This window comes from Pleurodeles waltl, chromosome 8 (genome assembly GCF_031143425.1).
Source record: "Pleurodeles waltl isolate 20211129_DDA chromosome 8, aPleWal1.hap1.20221129, whole genome shotgun sequence".
NCBI classification, from domain to species: Eukaryota; Metazoa; Chordata; class Amphibia; order Caudata; family Salamandridae; genus Pleurodeles; species Pleurodeles waltl.
Genome location: NC_090447.1, coordinates 654,653,868 through 654,673,381, shown reverse-complemented (window position 1 = coordinate 654,673,381; position 19,514 = coordinate 654,653,868). Strand labels below are relative to the sequence as shown.

Genomic DNA, 19,514 nt, shown 5'->3' with positions numbered 1-19,514 from the left:
TCTGAATTCAAAACTAAATTTTGATTAAGGCCAACAGGGACATTACAGAATGTATGTCATAAGATCTGCTGTTGTTGATAAACCTGGATATCAGCATTTTTGTTTAGGTGACTGCTGCCGGTTTCTGCCCGCCTCTTCCTGCAGGGGTGTGGAATTCCTATAGCCCGACACCCAGGGTATATTGTTTGGGGGTAAAGGACGAGTTTTCATGTTTATTGTCTCTTTGGGACAAGTAGGCCTAACCCCTTAAAGCACAAACCCTTTGGCTGCCAGATTACAGTACATTATTGTAGGAAGCTGGCTCTGTATATACTATATCAAAGTGAGATAATGTGTGCACAGAGTCCAGGGGTTCCCCAGCTGCTTAACATAGGCTAAAGTAGATTATACTAATGCTCTCTTGGTGGTTGTGTGGTCGAGTAGTTAGGCTTATCAGAGGGTAGTGCAAAGCATTTGTTGTACACACACAGAAAATAGAAGAAGCACACACTCACTGACTTAACTCCAGACCAATAGTTTTTATAATGCAAAAATATACTTTCTAAGTTTATTTTTAGAACCACAAGATTCAAGTTGCAGGTAAGTACCTTAAAAGTTTCGTATTTAACAGGTATCAACAGTACTTTGTAATAGGTAAGTATGAAAATGTCACTTACCCAGTGTACATCTGTTCGTGGCGTCAGTCGCTGTAGATTCGCATGTTTTGCAATAGCTCGCCATCTGGTGTTGGTCCGGAGTGTTACAAGTTGTTTTTCTTCGAAGAAGTCTTTCGAGTCACGGGACCGAGTGACTCCTCCTTTTGTGTCCATTGCGCATGGGCGTCGACTCTATCCTCGATTGTTTTTCCCCGCAGAGGGTGAGGTAGGAGTTGTATTGTAGTAATAGTGCCCATGCAATGGAGTGACTAAGCATGTACCTATATAAGGTTGAAATTATATATATACAAATAGTTGAAGGTAACTTCCGAACTGCTACAGGCTCCCGGGGAGGCGGGTGGGCACATGCGAATCTACAGCGACTGACGCCACAAACAGATGTACACTGGGTAAGTGACATTTTGCCCTACTGTGGCTTGTTGTGCGGATAACATGTCTACACAGTAGTGCTTGGTGAATGTGTGAGGCGTAGACCATGTGGCTGCCTTACATATTTCTTCCATTGGGATGTTTCCTAGAAAGGCCATGGTAGCACCTTTCTTTCTGGTTGAGTGTGCCCTTGGTGTAATGGGCAGCTGTCGTTTAGCTTTAAGGTAGCAGATTTGGATGCATTTAACTATCCATCTGGCTATACCTTGTTTTGATATTGGGTTGCCTGCATGAGGTTTTTGGAATGCAATAAATAGTTGTTTAGTCTTTCTGATGTTTTTAGTTCTGTCAATGTAATACATTAATGCTCTTTTGACATCTAATGTATGTAGTGCCCTCTCAGCTACGGAATCTGGCTGTGGGAAGAACACTGGAAGTTCCACTGTTTGATTTAGATGGAACGGTGAAATAACCTTTGGTAAAAATTTAGGATTAGTCCTCAGGACGACCTTATTCTTGTGTAGTTGTATAAAAGGTTCTTGTATTGTAAACGCCTGAATCTCGCTTACTCTTCTTAGGGAAGTAATGGCGATGAGGAAAGCAACCTTCCAGGTTAGGAACTGTATTTCGCAGGAGTGCATGGGTTCGAAAGGTGGACCCATAAGTCTAGTTAGGACAACATTTAGGTTCCATGAAGGAACAGGTGGTGTTCTTGGTGGAATAATTCTTTTAAGGCCCTCCATGAATCCTTTAATGACTGGTATCCTATAAAGGGAAGTTGAATAGGTAGTCTGCAGGTATGCAGATATTGCTGCAAGGTGTATTTTAATGGAAGAGAAAGCTAGGTTAGATTTTTGTAAGTGAAGCAAGTAACCCACTACATCTTTTGGAGTTGCGTGTAATGGTTGGATTTGATTAATATGGCAGTAGCAAACAAACCTCTTCCATTTACTTGCATAGCAGTGCCTGGTGGATGGCCTTCTGACTTGCTTTATGACTTCCATACACTCTTGTGTAAGTTGTAAGTGTCCGAATTCTAGGATTTCAGGAGCCAGATTGCTAGATTCAGCGATGCTGGATCTGGGTGCCTGATCTGTTGGTTGTGTTGAGTTAACAGATCCGGTCTGTTGGGCAGTTTGATGTGTGGTACTACTGATAGGTCTAGCAGCGTTGTGTACCAGGGTTGCCTTGCCCAAGTTGGTGCTATTAATATGAGTTTGAGTTTCTTTTGACTGAGTTTGTTTACCAGATAAGGAAGGAGAGGGAGAGGAGGAAAAGCGTAGGCAAATATCCCTGACCAGTTCATCCATAGGGCATTGCCCTGGGACTGCCTGTGTGGGTATCTGGATGCGAAGTTTTGGCATTTTGCGTTCTCTTTTGTCGCAAACAAGTCTATCTGAGGTGTTCCCCAGATCTTGAAGTAAGTGTTCAGAGTTTGGGGGTGAATTTCCCATTCGTGGACCTGTTGGTGATCTCGAGAGAGATTGTCTGCGAGTTGATTCTGAATCCCTGGGATAAACTGTGCTATTAGGCGAATTTGGTTGTGAATTGCCCAATGCCATATCTTTTGTGCCAACCGGCTCAACTGTGTTGAGTGTGTCCCCCCTTGCTTGTTTAGATAATACATTGTTGTCATGTTGTCTGTTTTGACGAGAATGTATTTGTGAACTATTATTGGTTGGAAAGCCTTTAGTGCTTGAAAAACTGCTAGCAGTTCTAGGTGATTTATATGCAGTTTTGTTTGATGTACGTTCCATTGTCCTTGTATGCTGTGTTGATCGAGGTGTGCTCCCCACCCTGTCATGGAAGCACCTGTTGTTATTACGTATTGTGGCACTGGGTCTTGGAAAGGCCGCCCTTTGTTTAAATTTATATTGTCCCACCATAGAAGCGAGAGGTAAGTTTGGCGGTCTATTAACACCAGATCTAGAAGGTGACCCTGTGCTTGTGACCATTGTGATGCTAGGCACTGTTGTAAGGGCCTCATGTGCAGTCTTGCGTTTGGGACAATGGCTATGCATGAAGACATCATGCCTAGGAGTTGTAATATCATCTTTACTTGTATCTTTTGTGTTGGATACATGCGTTGTATGATGTTGTTGAAGTTTTGAATTCTTTGTGGACTTGGAGTGGCTACTCCTTTTGTTGTGTTTATTATGGCTCCTAGGTACTGTTGTACTTTGCACGCCAGGATGTTGGATTTTGCGAAGTTGACGGTGAACCCCAGTCTGTAGAGGGTTTGTATGATTTGATTTGTGTGGTGTGAGCACTTTGATAACGAATGGGTCTTGATTAGCCAGTCGTCTAGATACGGGAATACATGTATTTGCTGCCTTCTGATGTGTGCAGCGACTACTGCTAGACATTTTGTAAAGACTCTTGGTGCTGCTGTTAAACCGAAAGGCAATACTTTGAATTGGTAATGTATTCCTTTGAATACAAACCTTAGGTATTTCCTGTGCGATGGATGTATTGGTATATGGAAATACGCGTCTTTGAGGTCTAAGGTTGTCATGTAGTCGTGTAGTTTGAGCAATGGTAGCACTTCTTGTAGTGTGACCATGTGAAAGTGGTCTGATTTGATGTATGTGTTTACTATCCTGAGGTCTAGGATTGGTCTTAGCGTTTTGTCCTTCTTTGGTATTAAGAAGTACAGTGAATAAACTCCTGTGTTTATTTGTGTGTTTGGTACTAATTCGATTGCATTCTTTTGCAATAGTGCTTGAACTTCTGTCTCCAGGAGCTCGGAATGATGTTGTGATAAATTTTGTGCTCTTGGTGGTATGTTTGGAGGGAATTGTAGAAATTCTATGCAATAACCATGTTGGATAATTGCTAGAACCCAAGTGTCTGTAGTGATTTCCTGCCATGCTTTGTAATAATGACCTATTCTTCCCCCCACTGGTGTTGTGTGGAGGGGATGAGTGACATGTGAGTCACTGCTTAGTTGCAGAGGTTTTGGGGCTTTGAAATTTTCCCCTATTCCTAGGGAATTGCCCTCCTCTGTATTGGCCCCGAAAGCCTCCCCTGTACTGTCCCTGGTAACTGGACGGTGTTGCCTGTGAGGTGCTGGCTTGTGTGGCCGGACCCCGAAACCCCCCTCTAAAGGGTGTCTTGCGGAAGGTGCCGTAGTTTCCTCTGCTCTGCGGGGAGTAGAGTGCGCCCATTGCTTTAGCAGTGTCTGTGTCCTTTTTAAGTTTTTCTATCGCTGTGTCCACTTCTGGACCGAACAGTTCTTTTTCATTGAAAGGCATATTGAGAACTGCCTGCTGTATCTCTGGTTTAAACCCAGACGTTCGTAGCCATGCATGCCTTCTGATGGTCACGGATGTATTAATTGTCCTTGCAGCTGTGTCTGCTGCGTCCATGGAGGAGCGTATCTGGTTGTTTGAAATGTTTTGACCTTCCTCAACCACTTGCTTTGCCCTTTTTTGTAGGTCTTTGGGTAGATGTTCAATGAGGTGTTGCATCTCATCCCAATGGGCTCTGTCATAGCGCGCAAGTAGTGCTTGAGAGTTGGCGATGCGTCACTGGTTTGCAGCTTGTGCTGCGACTCTCTTTCCAGCTGCATCGAACTTGCGGCTTTCTTTATCCGGGGGTGGTGCATCCCCAGATGTGTGGGAGTTGGCCCTTTTCCTAGCTGCTCCTACAACGACGGAATCTGGTGGCAGCTGTGCAGTGATGAAAACAGGGTCTGTAGGGGGCGCCTTATACTTTTTTTCCACTCTTGGTGTGATTGCCCTACTTTTGACCGGCTCCTTAAAAATTTCTTTTGCGTGCCGGAGCATACCAGGGAGCATAGGCAGGCTTTGGTAGGAGCTGTGGGTGGAGGAGAGGGTGTTGAATAAAAAGTCATCCTCGACCTGCTCTGAGTGGAGGCTTACATTGTGAAATTGTGCTGCTCTAGCCACCACTTGAGAATACGCAGTGCTGTCTTCTGGTGGAGATGGCTTTGTAGGGTATGCCTCCGGGCTGTTATCTGACACTGGGGCGTCGTATAAGTCCCATGCGTCCTGATCCTGGTCACCCTGGCTCATGGTGGTGTGAGCTGGGGAATGTGATGGAGTTTGTGCTGGTGAGACGTGAATTACAGGTGGAGGAGAGGGTGGTGGAGTAACCTTTTTCACCACCTTTGTTTGTGATGTTTGTTCAGTTTGGAACTCCAGTCTTCTCTTTCTTCTAATAGGGGGAAGGGTGCTTATTTTCCCTGTTCCCTCCTGTATGAAGATACGCTTTTGCGTATGGTCTACATCGGTAGATTGCAGCTCTTCCTCGAACCTATGCTTTCGCATTTGGGAGGTTAGTGAATGCTCCTCTGTATAAGAGCCTGAAACTGGGTCGGTTGCAGGTTGTTTTGGCGCCGAAACCCTGTCTGCATCTTTTTTCGGCTCCGAGCTGACTTTTCTTTTTTTCGGGGCCGAAACCTCTCGGCGTCGATCTTCGTCGGTGCCGCTGTCTCGGCGTCGAGCCGTGTCTACACCGATATCTCGGTGTCGATGCTTGTCTCCAGCACTTTCTTGGTCCCGAGAAGGCTGCGTACCGGTGTCTCGACCGGGGTCGGACTGTCTCGGCACTGTTTGGGCCTTTTTCGGTGCCGACGGTCGGTCACCGAATTTATGGGTCGAGCCATGGCCTGGTGGCAGTGGCGTCCCCTGGGCCTTGTCAATCTTCTTATGTGTTGTTTTCGACGTCTTACTCACGGTTTGTGGGTCATCGAATTCCTCGGAGTCCGATTCGTGGATCGAGAAGGTACCTTCCTCTTCTTGTTCCTCGAACTCTCGGTGGGCTGTCGGCGCAGACGCCATTTGAAGTCTTCTGGCTCGACGGTCTCGTAGTGTTTTTCGGGACCGGAACGCACGACAGGCCTCGCAGGTGTCTTCACTGTGCTCAGGTGACAGGCACAGGTTACAGACCAAGTGTTGGTCTGTATAGGGGTACTTATTGTGGCATTTGGGACAGAAACGGAACGGGGTCCGTTCCATCGGCGTTCTTCAGCACGCGGTCGGGCCGACCAGGCCCCGACGGGGGATCGAAAAACTACCCCGAAGGGCACCGGAGCTCTTCGATCTTCGATGCGGTGTTGAATCTAACTACGCCGATCCCGAACGCAACAATACCGACGAAAATCTTCCGAATTTAGCTATCTTTCCGTTCCGAAACTCGGAGCGACAGGAACACGTCCGAACCCGATGGCGGAAAAAAAACAATCGAGGATAGAGTCGACGCCCATGCGCAATGGACACAAAAGGAGGAGTCACTCGGTCCCGTGACTCGAAAGACTTCTTCGAAGAAAAACAACTTGTAACACTCCGGCCCAACACCAGATGGCGAGCTATTGCAAAACATGCGTATCTACAGCGACAGATGCCATCGAACATACAGTTTTTGAATTATTGGCAAAAAGCTGTTTTAAAAATGTACACTGTATTTTTCAAACGGATATGGGGGGAAGAAAAGTTAGATCTGTTTACAGTTAAGTACAACACTTACAAGTCTCAGTCTCCGGGTTTTAGGAAGTCCACCGGTTGGGGTTCAAGTTAACCCCAAACACCTACCACCAGCAACATGGGGCCGGCCGGGTACCGAGGTCAAAGTTAAGCAAATTTAACGTGGGCTCCTATGGAGAGAGGGGGTACTCGGAATCCAGTCAGCCAAAAGGTAAGTAATCGCGACTTAGAGGGCAGACCAGGGGGGATAAGAAGAGCGCTGGAGGGGCCACAAGTAGGCACCAAACACACACCCTCAGCGGCACAGGGGCGGCCGGGTGCAAACAGGACGTTGGGTTTTCAATGCTGGTCTATGAGGAGACCCCGGGGTCACTCAGAGGCTGCAGGTGGGGTCCAGGGGGGTGTCTCGGGCACACCAGCGGTCGGACAGGGAGGAGGACCATCTGTTGAACGAAGAGGCAAGGAGGTCGGTTTCTCCAAGGCCCAGGTGCTGCGGGTGTAGTGTCCCCTTTAGGTGTTGGATATCTTCGTCCGGAGCTCGCAGTCCGGGTGGTCCTCGGGATTCCCTCTGCAGGCGTCGTCATGGAGGGGTGGAGAGGTCAACCCGGGGTAGGCACTTGCTCGCAATCGCCTGGGGTCCCTCTCTTGCAGGGTGGACCAGCTGGACACTGGCCATGGGCGTTGAGTGCACAGGGGATAAGACTCACGCATCTGGAGTGAGGTGGGAGTCCTTGGTTGTAGGTTTCTTCAAACAGCCGCTGTCCTTTGGAGTTCTGGGTTCTTTTGGGTGCGGTGCAGTGCAGTCCTCTGGAGTTGGCAGACGTCGCTGGGCCCGGTGGACGCGTTGCTGGTCTTTTTACCGATTCTTTGAAGCAGGAGACAGGCTGTAGGGCTGGGGCCAAAGCAGCTGCTGTCTTCTTTCTTATCTGCTGGGGTTTTCAGCATAGCAGTCCTCCTTCTTGTAGGTCGCTAGGAATCTGATGAGCCGGGTTCAGGGAGGCCCTTAAATCCTAGATTTAGGGGTGTGTTAGAGGTCAGAGGGCAGTAGCCAATGGCTACTGCCCCTTGGGGTGGCTACACCCTCCTTGCGCCCACTCCCTTTGGGGAGGAGGGCACATTCCTATCCCTACTGGTCCCTTTCCTCCAAACCAAAATGGAGGATTCTGCAGGGAGGGGGATCACCTCAGCTCTTGACACCTTAGGGGTGGTCCTGGCTGGGGTGGTCACTTCTCCCTGTTTTCCCTAATTTTCCCGCCGGACTTGCCACCAAAAGGGGAGTTTTGTCCGGGGGCGGGGAACTTCACTAGCTGGAGTGCCCTGGGGCACTAACCCTAGGCTTGAGTCTTTGAGGCTCACCGCCAGGTATTACAGTTCCTGCAGGGGGAGGTGTGAAGCACCTCCACCCAGGACAGGCTTTGTTTCTGACCACAGACTGCACAAAGGCACTCACCCCATGTGGTCAGAAACGTGTCTGAAAGTGGCAGGCTGGCACAGACCGGTCAGTCCTACACTAGCAGTTGGGCTAACATACAGGGAGCATCTCTAAGATGCCCTCTGTGTGCATTTTTCAATACATCCCACACTGGCATTTTATTGTGCTGAGATGTCCCAAACTTCCCAGTATTCAGTGAAACCATTATGGTGCTGTGCAGTTCGTAATGACAAACTCCCAGATCATATACTCAATATGGCTACACTGCACTTACAATGTCTAAGAATGAACTTAGACACTGTAGGGGCATATTGCTCATGCAGCTATGTCCTCACCTGTGGTATGGTGCACCCTGCCGTAGGACTGCAAGGCCTGCTAGAGGGGTGACCTACCCATGCCACAGGCAGTGGTTTGTGGGCATGGCACCCTGAGAGGGGTGCAGGTCGACTGTCTTTTTCACCTCTCCAGCGCACACAAACTGCAAGGCAGTGTGCATGTGCTGAGTGAGGGGTCCCCTCTGGTGGCAAAATACCTGCTTCAGCCTTTAGAGACCTTCCCTGGTCACAGGGCCCTTGGTACCATGGGTACCTTCTACAAGGGACTTAACTGCATTCCAGGGCTGTGCTAATTGTGGAAGCAAAGGTACAGTTTTAGGCAAAGAACACTTGTGCTGGGGCCTGGTTAGCAGGATTGTGAAAAAGCAATGGTCCTCAGTGAGGTTAAATAAATCTTCTTTATTCAGGTAAAACAGTACAACAGAAACGTCTAAACCATGTTAGGGACCATCTCACACCAACATTCCAGTGTTGATTTGAAACCCTATTATACATTCTAAGTTCTCTACAGACTATTATAATACATTGGCATGGCTACAACTAGAGGAAGATACCAAACAGACAGGATACTTCACACCTTCCCCACCAACATACTTTAACAAAATTTAACACAAAAAAAAATCAAACAAAATCCTTCAAAAATGTAGGATGTCATGTTGTGCGCTCACTTCTCCGCAAGGTAAAAGGAACATGTTTAACCTCATTATATTCAATACTTTTGTAGACACCCCCAACATACTTAAAACAAAAGCATACTTTCAATCAAAGTAGGTATCAACAACAGCCAAAAGTTGGGGGGGAGGGGGGGGGGGGGGAGGGTAACCATGCCAACAGTGGTACTTTCCTACACATAAACCCCCCCAAACGATAGAGGATGAAACTAACCTTTCCCAAAAGAGTCTTCATGCTCTAACTGGAAGAACCTGGAAAGGCTATCTGCATTGGCATGGGCAGTCCCATGTCTGTGTTCCACTACAGAGCCCATTCCCTGTAGGGATATGGACCACCTGAAAAGTTTAGGGTTGTCACCTTTCATTTGCATTAGCCATCCAAGAGATCTGTGGTCAGATTGAACAGTAGAGTAAGTACCAAACAAGTATGGCCTCAGCTTTTTCAGGGACCAAACCACAGCAAAGGCCTCCCTCTCAATGGCACTCCAACGCTGCTCCCTGGGGAGTATCCTCCTGCCACTGAAAGCAAGAGGCTGGTCAAGGCCATCATCATTGGTTTGGGACAGGACTGTTCCTATCCCATGTTCAGAGGCATCTGTCTGCACAATGAATTGCCTAGAATAATCTGGAGCTTTAAGAACTGGCGCTGAGCACATTGACACCCTGAAAGAAGCAAAGGCCTTTTGACAGTCAAGGGTCCAGTTTACCTTCTTTGGCATCTTCCTTCAGGTCAGTTCAGTGAGGGGAGTCACAATGGACCCAAATCCCTTCACAAGCCTCCAGTGTTATCCAGTCAAGCCAAGGAATGCCCCGACTTGAGTCTGGGTTTTTGGAGCTTCCCAGACCAGAATTGTCTGGATCTTGGGTTGTAAAGGTTGCACTTAGCCTCAACCTACAAGTTGACCCAAGAATACAACTGTGCCCTGCCCTATCTGGCACTTAGATGCTTTGATAGAGAGGCCTGGTGTTTGCCCGGGTGGACCAGGTGATCCTGCCAGGTGGAGCTGCCAGGTGGAGCTTAAGACAGCAATATCATCTAGATATGCTGCATTAAATGACTCCAAACCAGCAAGGACTTGATTTGGAAGGTGGCAGATGCATTCTTTAAGCCAAAGGGCATAACATTGAACTGATAATGCCCATCAGGTGTACAATTGCGTTTTTTTCTTTTGCTCCAGGTGCCATCCTAATTTGCCAGTACCCTGCAGTTAAGTCAAAGGTACTTAGAAATTTGGCCACACCTAACTTATCAATCAATTCATCTGCTCTAGCTATGGGGTGGGCATCTGTCTTAGTGACAGAATTGAGTCCTCTGTAGTTCACACGGAACCTCATTTCTCTCTTGCCATCTTTGGTATGATGTTTGGGGATCAAGACCACTGGGCTAGCCCAGGGACTGTCACAGTGCTCTATTACCCCTAACTGCAGCATCTTGTGGACTTCCACTTTGATGCTCTCTTTGACTTGGTCAGACTGTCTATAGATTTTGTTCTCGACATGTAAACTGTCCCCTGTGTCCACATCATGGGTACACAGGGGTGTCAGATCAGGGGTCAAAGAAAAGAGCTTAGCATACTGCTGTAGGACGTTCCTGCAGTCTGCCTGCTGTTGGGCAGAGAGGGTGTCTGAATAGACCACTCCATCTACTGACCCATCCTTAGGCTCAGTTGAGAGGAGGTCAGGGAGAGGTTCACTCTCTGCTTCCTGATCCTCAACAGTAACCATCAGCATGGTTATGTCTGCCCTATCATTGTAGAGGTTCAGGTAGTTTTGGGAAAGAACACTAGTGCTGGGGCCTGGTTAGGAGAATCCCAGCACACTTTCAATCAACATTGGCATCAGCATTAGGCAAAAAGTGGGGGGTAACCATGCCAACAGTGACACTTTGCGACAGGTTTGTTGTTACATTTTCACACTGTACCTACATCAACAAATGGACACCGCCATAGCACCCACCAAGTAACAAAGTCCGCTATAAAGTCTTCCACGGACACTTGAAGCCATTTCTACACTTTATAAAAAGAGAAAATCAAAAACAAAATATGTTAGTGCTACTGTCTGTAGTGATAGACTGATGAGATAATCTAGGAGAAAAATAATTGATAAAAAAAAAAAAACATGTGGAATGTATTGATTTTTCAGTACAAGCAACTGGACATGCAAATGCAATACAACAGAAGCGAAAAGGCCGAATAAATACCAATTAAAAAAAACAAAAAACTTTAAATTCAAAGAATGTCAAAACCCACCTGAGCGAAGAGCGCATAACCTTCTGCACACCGGGGAAATCTTAATATGACATCTTCAAAGCCATTCATGGCTGCTTGAACTTGCAGAGAATTACTACCGGTATATGCTTGTCGATACTACAAAAAAATGAAAATAAACAAGTAATAATAAGCTTGGTAATCCCCAATAGAAAAAATGTTGGCAGACCAAATAAAATTTAGTGTACACATTTAGTAAAATACATGTGTAGCAATGATTCTACAAAATTGATCAATTAACGCATTAACACATTTTGCTTCTGTTATCTGAATAGCCTTTGCCACTGGTACAGCCATGTAACTCTGTGGGTTTTCTGGAATGTGCATTTCCCCCACATCTCTGTGATTTAATGCACATCAAGTCAGGAGAGATTATTATTTTAATGCTATGGGTAACAGTTTTTCAGGGATAAACATGTATAATAATATATTTGATACAAGAGTAACAGAGGTATCAGAAGAATTGGAGACTGCCCTGGATTCTTTTATTGAAAGGTATAGGAGAGAGAGACACTTAATTTGGGCGGGTGATGTTCATATCAAGCTCTGTGGGGTTAATAGCTGCGTGTGTTGTGGAGCAAAGAATAAGGAAAGTGGGGACTCCCCTCAATTTCAGCATTCTCCAATTGGGGATTATATAAATAGGTTTATGATGTCTAGTAATTTGCTCTTTGCCAAAGAATAAATGGCGGGCATTTTATCCCTTCCTGTCCATAAGGGATCTTCCAAGGAAAGTGAGACCGACTCATTATTTCATCGGACCTGTCCAACATAATACGAAGTCATGAGGTTAAAGCACCATGCATCAGTGATCACAACCCTCTGTCATTGACCCTAGACCTATATTTAGTGACTAACAAAGTGAGCCAGGTAACCGTACCATTGTCTAAGTCAATGAATAAGGGACTAGGAGTCAAATGGGACTTCCTGGACAAGGGGGATTTATTGGCAAATATCGTCAAGGAGAATTTGCAATGCTTCTTAATGCTGACTACGGTAGAGGAATCCTTTACGTCGATTACTGAGACTTCCACCTCTCAATGTATGGCAATTGACAGTGGCTTGAGGAAACGTAGAGTCGCAAAACTCCCACCACCACTGAGCTGGTTTAACCAAGAGTGGTGTTTAACCTGGCTGAGTGTAGCCCAGGAGTCTTGGCAATTAAGGTTTTGGCAATTAAGGTGTACCTAGTCAAGAGCTAATTGGGTGTGGTCAGCTTGTAGAAATATATTGTAATTATAACAACCCAGTAACCATTAAGTCATAAAAAAGAAATGTTTTATAAAAAAAGTTGATGAGAAAATAGTTGTAAATAGGGAAAATAGGCAGCTCAGAGAATGGAATAACTGAGGGACAAAAACATAAAATCCATAATGCCAATCATGGACAGTAAAAAAATACATTGTTAAGTATAAGTTTTTACTATAACACGTTTGTACGATGAATGGAAAGATTTGATTAAAAAAAAAAATACATAAAACCTGCAGACTGCATTATTTAGATTTCTTATGATTATGTTTGTGTCAGAGTATAATGAGAAAAAGAAAGAAAGTGTGTATGTTTTTTGCTGTGGGAGGGTGACTTCACATTAGTTTGGATAGAGCTGTGGCCTCTAGTACAGTTATGTTCAACAGTTTGAGTGCAGTGGTGCATCTAATGCACTTTGCTGTGCTTGATAAGATGGAAACTAACTCGACACTGCCCATTCTGTATGTTTTCTGCACAATTTTTTAGGTTTGAGCGCAAAGAGTTCCATCCCTGGTGTAATCTCTTCTGTGGGCTTTTAACCACGCCCATGTCAAACCCATCAGTTTGGTTGGTTCGTGGGCTTGCCTTTTAAAATTAGCTTGATGTAAGCAGTGAAAGGCTTGCATACGTCATGCCTTTTCCAATGTTTAGCCCGCCGTGAGCGAACCGTCCAACTACTGAAAACATACGAGGCTCCATGTTTTCCACATGGTTTCTGCACTACATTTTTCTCTTTATTTCACAGGCAGCATGATCTCGCTGGGCAGCAGTAGAGCGCTTTGCATGACGCCGACCCTGTTACATGGATATCCGCACTTTTGCCAGTTACATGGACAATGCACTTTTGTGAGTTACATCGATAATTGCACTTTTGCCAATACGTTTCACTGCGCTCAAACTTCTCCTTCCTTCTGTGTGTTTGCTTTGCACTCATGGCGGCCGTCTGCTCGCTTATGTGAAACTGTTTTACTTTTCAGTTGATGTGGCAAGAAAAGTCAGGTTAGGAGTTTACAATGCTTATAGCTGTAACTCGAGTAAACTCGAGACCCAATCCACTGCAAATGCTTGTATATATGTATTACTACCTGAGGGCAACACACTGCCACTACTGGCTGCATGTAGCTAATGGCATGAGGAAAGGCATGTTGTAAGATGGAAGGGGGTGCTTGGGCAGCTTAAACATACCTACTACATTCAAGTTGCCAAGTTCCATTTTTTCCTAAAAGTCTGAAAGGAGGTGGCTGCAACATTATAATAAGGAGAAACAAAGACGTTCTTCATCGTAGGTCTCACCACTGCAAGAACAAAGATTAAGCACACTGTTTTGGAAAGAAAAAAACAAAAAACAGTGGTGCGGGTCTCTAGTATTTGCTTTACAACTATGAGACTGGGACACATCTCTGACATACCAACCAAAGGGGATTTTCAGTAAATACATTTAGCATAGATTCCTATTGTCTGCACCATATCCTAAACAGAATAAAACTATAAACTGTATGAGGCACATAAGACACATTTTTGGCAGAAATGCAGTATAAGAGTCCATTTCAAATACAATCTCAGGGAATTTTACACATTCTCTCTTTCTTAACCAATGGATTAGAATTTAACTAGGATTACAAATTATTGATTTGATGGAAAAGTTCCTAGCTTGGTAACAGGTATGTACCACTACTGTGTGTGCCCCAGCTGCAGTGATATCTGGATCCTTGGAAACAATGTTTTGGTCATGGACGATCAAGGATCAGTAATGTGCGCCGTGACCTAGGCTTGTCTCACAAATGGTTGTCCCGGTAAGACCAGGATGGACACCCCAAGTGCTACCCTCAGGTGATGGAAGGCTACTGCCTTTGCCTGGAGGCAGCATACTGTGTTTTCAGTAACAGCGATCAGTTGAGTAAACAGGCCTTTTTACCCATATCTCTGGAGTGGGGCCTCCTGGCCAACTCGTGTGGGCTTAACTCACCCTTGGCATGCATTGTGTTGTATGTAATGCCGGACAGCACACACGGTTGCATGCACATGCTAGAATGTATGTGTGCCTGTTAATTGGTACAGTTCATGAGAATCAGTGCACATGGTTCCCCGTTTGCGATGGGATGTATGTGTGCTTGTGAAAGGGTACAGTACATGCGAATCAGCACGCTTGGCTGTGTATGCTTGCAGCAATGTGTGTGTGCCATGTGAAGTGATGCATTAAATGAGTCAGCGCACCCAGTTGCATGTGCACTAAAGTGTACGTGTACCTATAAAGGGCATAATAATTGGATGTCTCTGGATTACATTTTGTGAGCCTTGGCTTGCTGGTGCAGCTTGTGGATAAAAATGTGTGGTTTGCTGTACTCCTGAGAGCCAGACTGAACACAAATATTGAAGGAAGGAAGAGTCAGGCTCTTCAGTACACTTCAAAAGGAGCCTACTGGTTAAAGGGGCCTGGGCAAATTTTTAGTAAGTAGATGAGGCTGAAAAGAGAATCTTAAAGAGTATGGCTGGGGAGCTTTGTAGTCCTTTGATACACATCACGGAGACTGGCATCCTAGTGTGGTCCCCTAGTCACTCATATTGCTCTGTTTGGGGCTATTAGTTTTGGAGAGACTCCTGCTGTGATAGACTGCTCTATGGAGGAAGAGCAGAATAAAGAAATGAGCACTTCAAGGTAGGCAACCGCCAGCACATGAACTTCAAAGAAAGATACTAAATCACATTTGTGTCTGGAAAAAGGTTATAGAAACAGGAGCTTGGAACTCCAAAACTGTCAAATTGCAGCTGCCCATCAGTGTGGAGAATTTCGACATGACTTCTGCCTTATGTGACCAGGACTGGGAACTGAGGGTCTTGCCAGTCTCCCATACTGGGTGAAGGGGCATGACCCAGGAGAATCAAGAATACTCACCCGGGAGTACCAGCTTCTGCCTTACCCAAGATCCTGCTGAGTGATTCCCATGAAGCAGAGTGTGAGATTCTGGTCCTTTAAAATCGGTGTACCAAACAAGTTAGATACTTTAATGTGCTGTGGGGACCCCTGTATGCTGAGTGGGGGCTGTGGAGAAGACTGGAACACTGCACTGAATGGGCAGTCCACTTATGTGCTTTGTTTGCAACTCCTGTATGCCAGAAGGGGGGGTGTGGTGAAGCTTAAGGGATGTCACCCTGGTGCAGATCTGTGGTGAACAGAAGGTCGTCACCCTGTACAGTGCCGTGATCTGAAGAGGGACGGTGGCTTAAGTGCATGTTTTGTGACCCCCATATGCCAAGTGGGGGCAATGGTGCAGCTTAAGGTCTGCTGTCCTGGTGCAGTGCAGTGGTGAAGAGAGGGCCCTCACTTTCTGCAGTGTTGTGACCCAAAGAGGGATATCACCTGAACTTCAGAGTTCGCAACCCCAATATGCCAGTTGGGGGCCGTGGACTGTGTGCAACTGCGAATTCAGTGTCGTTACTTGACCCTCAGAAGTCAAGTAGCACCTCAGGTCTGCCAATGGAGATACATACTGCAACAACAGATGTGCCAATGCGGTCCAGACACCATGCCAGCCGCAACAAGGGTACTGCTCATTGCTAGAACAATCAACCGTGGACCTCCACCCAGGAACACTAAATGCTCCTATGCCTTCTGTCTCGTTTCCAGCAGGAGTAGGTAAGACTGAACATCGAGTCAAAAACCTTGTGGAGGCATCCGCTTTGACTGAAGCACCAAATGAGCTTGGCCACTTGGACTTTAAATAGCCACAGTGGGAATACGAAGATTCTTATTCTCTAGCTGGACCTACACTGGATCAGTGCTTAATTTGTAAAAAAGAAGAGGTGCCGGTGCCCAAAGCCATCCTCTTAAACACGTGGCTGCTGTAATTAAAGTGCGAACATGGTAGACTAAGGCAGCGTAATCCTGAAGCCATCTCGGGCCTCTTCAATCCATTTAAAGCCACTCCCTGCCCTTTCAGCTCACTCTTGCAGCTTTCTTTCTCCCATTGTGACGCTTTTTCATTTTTCTCTTCCTCTGTTTTTCCCATATGTGTCTTTGGCTCGAAGTAAATGCTTGAGGTAAAAAAAATAAAACAAGCACCGGCCCTCAAAAATAAGTGCCAGTGCTCCGCACCGGAAACAACAAGCACAAATTAAGCACTGCACTGGATGTTGCCTCACATTAATGGTGAATAACCACACCCGCAGCTACAAGAGGAAGAAGTTAGTTCCCACGTGGAGGGTGCTCGAATATAAACCTTTTGAGAAGGTATTATTAAGCGTGTGTCACATTTCACTTTGTGTATGTGTACAAATACTACTTTTTATAAACTCGAGGATTTGACTAGACAATCATTCATTGAGGTGCTTAACGTACATTGAGTTGCAAGCCTATGTAAACCACACAGATACCTCTTTCCCCGAGAGTGAAGTTCTGAAGGGGTACTTGGGCTAGTTACTCAGAGCCCATAGTCGGTTGAATCCAGCGATATTAGGAGTCAACAGCCTCAACCACCGCAGCTGGGTTCAGTAACTCCTGCTTCCCCCGTGACCTTCTGAAAAAGGTTCTGACAATCACTCAATGCATAATTGAGTAAATTAAAGTACCAGTTTAAAAACTGGCATCCTTTTGGAAAGTTTCTCTGCTGTCTTGGTGTCCAAAGACTTTGGTGCCAGGGTGTTTTAAGCATTTCATTGCCAGGCAGGACTCGTTTTCCAGTCTGGCAGAAAAATACGAGAAATATCAAAGTTAGTTTGACCTACTCATTTGTATCAACCCAACTTGGTAATAGCACAGTAATAGCTTATTTTTATAGTGCTCCATACCTGTCTTCTGACGTTCTAAGCACTGTAAGTAAAACAAGTTACAAATATCAAATATAATGATCTTAGCCTCTATTATGTATGTGGCTGCAAAGGTAAAGCATGTTATTTAAAGTCAAGGTTCGAGACAAAATTTGAAATGTTAAAAAAAAAGCAACCTCCCAGTCATAGGTGATAACCTACTAAATCATTCTACAATGAAAAAAACAGATGTAAACAAAGTCAACAGCACGAAAATGACAAATGTAAGAAAAATAATTTAGGGCGCAGTTTTAGGGTCAGTTAACTTTTAAAGCTTCATCACATCAAGTAAAAAAGTATTCTGGACTATGCTGTTCATTCTTTTAGTTGCTGCATTGTTAGTATCAATACATACATTTTTCTGCTACAAAAAGTAATAGACCAGATACTTGTAATTCAAATGCCCAAAAATAATGCTCCAAAGCGGAGCTGACCTTTTTCATAACCTCCCCATAGTGACAAACAAATGTATTAAAAATAAGCAATAACACAAACACAATGTACTCCGGTTAAAGGTCTTGAAGCTCTACACCTAAAGTCTAAGGCAAATAAAATAAACGATCTCAGGTATCAGGAAAGTGAAAATATAACATTCCGAATTAAAACCACACAGAAATGTCACAACAGCCTACTTACCAAAGCAAAGCATTTCTGTGCTTGTGCCAATGCGGAATCGGGTCGCAATCGAATACATTCATCAAAATCTGACACAGCTTCTGCAACTTGGTCTAATAAAATTTTCAGCTACATAGAAGGAAAACACAACTGTGAGGCAACATATAACTTTACAATTAATATTTCAGGATCACACATCTAAATTACGCAACCATCAAGTATAGCATGGTGTAATACATTTTTTATAAGCAATTTTTTTTTATAAGCAATTAAAGAAGGAAAAGTGATAAATGTGAATAAAAGTATACCTGCCGCTACAGAATATTTCAGGTTAGAGTAATTGTCTGTTCAAGCCTCAACTATCAAGTCCAGTACAAGGATAGTGGCAACAACCCACTGCTACAAAGAGCAGCGATTAACCTTTTGACTTTGGTGGACTCCCCTCTGAATCACGTTTGGTAGCTACCCAGTAAAACTTGTGTGACTTTTGCCCCCTGAACCAGTTCCCACAGGCACATACACAATATAGTTCCACCACCATTCCATGGGCGAATAGCCCCCCATAGAGCACCACCACTTCAACAATAGCACAAATGTAGGAAAAGTGCCTCTTTTTGATATTGTTGTCCCCACTTTTTGCCTGGTATCTGATGAGATTTCGATCGAAAGTGCACTGGGTTCCTGCTAACCAGGACCCAAGTGCCAGATCTCTTTCCCTAAATTGTACAGTTGTTTCTCTCAACTAGCACCATCAGTAAGTTCCTAATAAATGGAACCCCTGGTACTAGGGCACTAAAAAGGGTCTCTGAGGGCTGCAGGAAGAATTGTACCACCCTAAGGGACCACTCATCTAGCACTTGCCAGGCTGCCATTGCAAGCTGAATGTCTTGCATCAGACAAAACACAACATGTCAAACATCCCTGTGTGCCATGTCCCCTTTCAATGCATGCAATATATGTAAGCCGGACCGATGATTCTTAGACATAGTAAGTGGTCAGGAAAGTCATTTTATAAATGTATGTGCTAGACACTGGTCTATCTGAGTTCTCCAGCTACACGATGGCTTCACTAAAGGTAGGGATATTTGGTATCAAAATCTCGTATTGATAAGCCCACACTGATTCCAGTGATGGATTTATCAATATGTGCACCCTCAGGGAGCCTTAGATGTGCGCCCTAAAAACCTACCAGCCTCCGGGGTGCTCACTGACTAGTCTGAGCCAGCCTGCCACCACCAGACACGAATCTGACCCCTAGAGCATGTGAGCCTATACAGTTGGGTGGTCAAAACACAAAGCCTCCGCTGGGAGGGGTGTTACACACCCTCACCTAACAGGATAACCTGCAAATCTACATTCCAAGATGGGGAGCTTCTTATCTGGCTTTCCTTGCAAGAGAAATGCTGACCCCCTACCCAGGGCCCATTTGGTACCTGGACAGGAGGGAACTTTCGTATTCAGAGAGAAGTGGCCACCAGTCAGCTCAGTCCCACCCCTAAAGTGAGCTGCTTGATGGGGACACTACATTACAGAATCTGCCATCTTGGTGTTGGCAGATTTAGGAAGTCTGGGGCAGGTTTATGCCCACTTCCCATAGGAAGTGGTCATAGAGGTGGTGTAGTGACCCCAAGGGTAGGTAGCCCATTGGCTACTGCTCTACACACTTGAGGA

At 45.4% G+C, this 19,514-nt stretch overlaps 1 protein-coding gene across 2 annotated transcripts in view; it reads right to left on the bottom strand.

The window, feature by feature from the left end:
- Positions 1 to 19,514, bottom strand: part of TOMM70 (translocase of outer mitochondrial membrane 70) — a 208,703-nt gene that overhangs the window by 67,292 nt on the left and 121,897 nt on the right. For both annotated transcript variants that reach the window (XM_069204747.1, XM_069204748.1), the window contains exons 8-9: positions 17,865 to 17,972; positions 11,160 to 11,276 (exon numbers count right to left, since the gene is read on the bottom strand). In XM_069204747.1, the coding sequence (XP_069060848.1) occupies positions 11,160 to 11,276; positions 17,865 to 17,972 (225 nt within the window). The remainder of the gene's footprint in view (positions 1 to 11,159; positions 11,277 to 17,864; positions 17,973 to 19,514) is intronic.